We start from the raw sequence: 1,910 nt of genomic DNA on the forward strand, positions 1-1,910 counted from the left end.
TCCCCTTGCCCAAACCGTCGTTTCCGCAACCGACGCCTCCCTTCGATCTCCTAGAACCGACGCCCCCTCGAGGGATCGTCGTGTCTCTTCGGGACATATAAAAGGGGCCTATAACCATCGATCAATGGATTTCAATCATTCTGATTCAAAACACGTTATCATTTGCAGACTATCCTCTCTTACTATGAGGTCTACGCTTTGTCATTCTCGACAAACGATTACCTCCAACGTGTATTCCTTATATCTGAATTGTAGCATACACAAGGTAATGGCGATGTAGCCTATTACTGTGAGATCTAAGTGATCTTCAAAGTGTTATGTTCACACAATTGAGGTTGAGAATTTTTCAAGTTTACACTTGAGTATCAAATTTTTGCATTCTTATTACACAACCATGATGGTTTTTAATTTACCACCCGTAAATTAATTATCTCTGGTTTCCCATGTAGGCAAAGATGACTGCCGAAGAGTTTGAGGAGCTTGCCCTCAATGGCCACAATTACCCTACATGGGCTATGGACATCAAGATCAGTCTTGCGTCCCGTGGGATAGCGCGTGCAATACAACCCCCGGAGACTCCTCTCCCGGCTGGGGCCACGCCGCTGACAGAACAGCAGAACTATGCTGCCTTATTCATCATAAGGCATCATATTCATCCAGATCTCAAGTCTGAGTATTTACAGGAGGAATCTCCTAGTACTCTGTTTCTGGCCCTCAAAACGAGGTATGAACAGCAGAAGGCAGTAGTCCTGCCCGAAGCACTCCATGATTGGACTCATCTCCGTCTTCAGGATTTCAAGTCCATCGGTGAGTACAATCATGCTGTTCATAAGATATGTTCCAAACTGCGCTTTTGTGAGAAGGAACCTACTGAGGGGGAGAAGATAGAGAAAACTTTGTCTACTATGCTCCCTTCAGATAGGATCCTCCAACAACAATACCGTGCTTGTAACTACACTGTCTATTCCGAGCTTATTCACATGTTACTTCACGCTGAAAAGCATGATGAGCTACTTGCTAAGAATGGCTCTCAGCGCCCAGTTGGGGCACAACCTTTACCTGAAGTCCATCTGAATGTTGCAAATAGACAAAAGTTTAATGGTACCCCTCGGGGTAAACAATCCAATTTCAAGCATAAGCGAAAGCGCAATGGGAACAGGAGATCTAGATACCCAGGCAAGGGAAAAGGCACTTCAAAGCCCAGGCTTGATAAATCTAAGCTTTGCAACAAGTGTGGATGCTCCACGCATTCTACTGAAAAGTGCACAATGCCCAAGCATCTGGTTATGCTGTACCAGCAATCTCAGGGACGCAAAGCACCTCAAGGGAAAAGGTTTGAAGCCAACTTCAACCTTCATCCGGATAGCGCAAAAGGAGCTGGTGGTTCGCACGATGTTCCTCCTGGACCGAGCAACGCCGTGGTTCCTTATCTGCCTGAGGCTACTGCTGAAATGGAGAACACGTTGATTGAGTACACCGCAAACAACGTGTTTGGCGACTTCGACTAGTCCCTCAATCTCCTAGTGATCTACTTAATTATGTCCATTTGTGATGATTGTAATAAGAACATAAGTTTGCTGTTGTCTTTATATTGTATTGTATCAGCACATTTGATATAATAAAGATTGTATTCTATATATTACTATGAGGTTTTCTTATTGAAAATTCTTTCTTTTATATAGTTTTCTACGGGGACAATCCGATGGAAGAGGAATTATGCCTTGTGGACAGTGGTGCCACAAACTCCATACTGAGGGAGATGAAATATTTCCAAACTCTGAAAAAGACGAATGGAAATATTCTAACTATCGCTGGACGCGATATTGTGATAGTTGGTACTGGACGTGCCATATTCACCCTCCCAAGTAGTACATATGTGACCATTGAGGATGCTTTACTGTATCCCGATT

The 1,910-nt window shown here is 43.8% G+C and overlaps 1 protein-coding gene across 1 annotated transcript; it reads left to right on the forward strand.

Annotated features, from left to right (window-relative positions):
• Positions 1–455: 455 nt before the first annotated feature.
• LOC109774738 (uncharacterized) lies at positions 456–1,508 on the forward strand. Its single transcript, XM_073504353.1, has one exon. The coding sequence runs from the start codon at positions 456–458 to the stop codon at positions 1,506–1,508; it is 1,053 nt and encodes a 350-aa protein (XP_073360454.1).
• The last annotated feature ends 402 nt before the right edge of the window (positions 1,509–1,910 follow it).

This window comes from Aegilops tauschii, chromosome 7 (assembly GCF_002575655.3).
Source record: "Aegilops tauschii subsp. strangulata cultivar AL8/78 chromosome 7, Aet v6.0, whole genome shotgun sequence".
NCBI classification, from domain to species: domain Eukaryota; kingdom Viridiplantae; phylum Streptophyta; class Magnoliopsida; order Poales; family Poaceae; genus Aegilops; species Aegilops tauschii.

Excerpts from the sequence above, each read along its gene's own strand:
- LOC109774738 (XM_073504353.1), top strand. The coding sequence starts at position 456 with ATGACTGCCGAAGAGTTTGAGGAGCTTGCCCTCAATGGCCACAATTAC.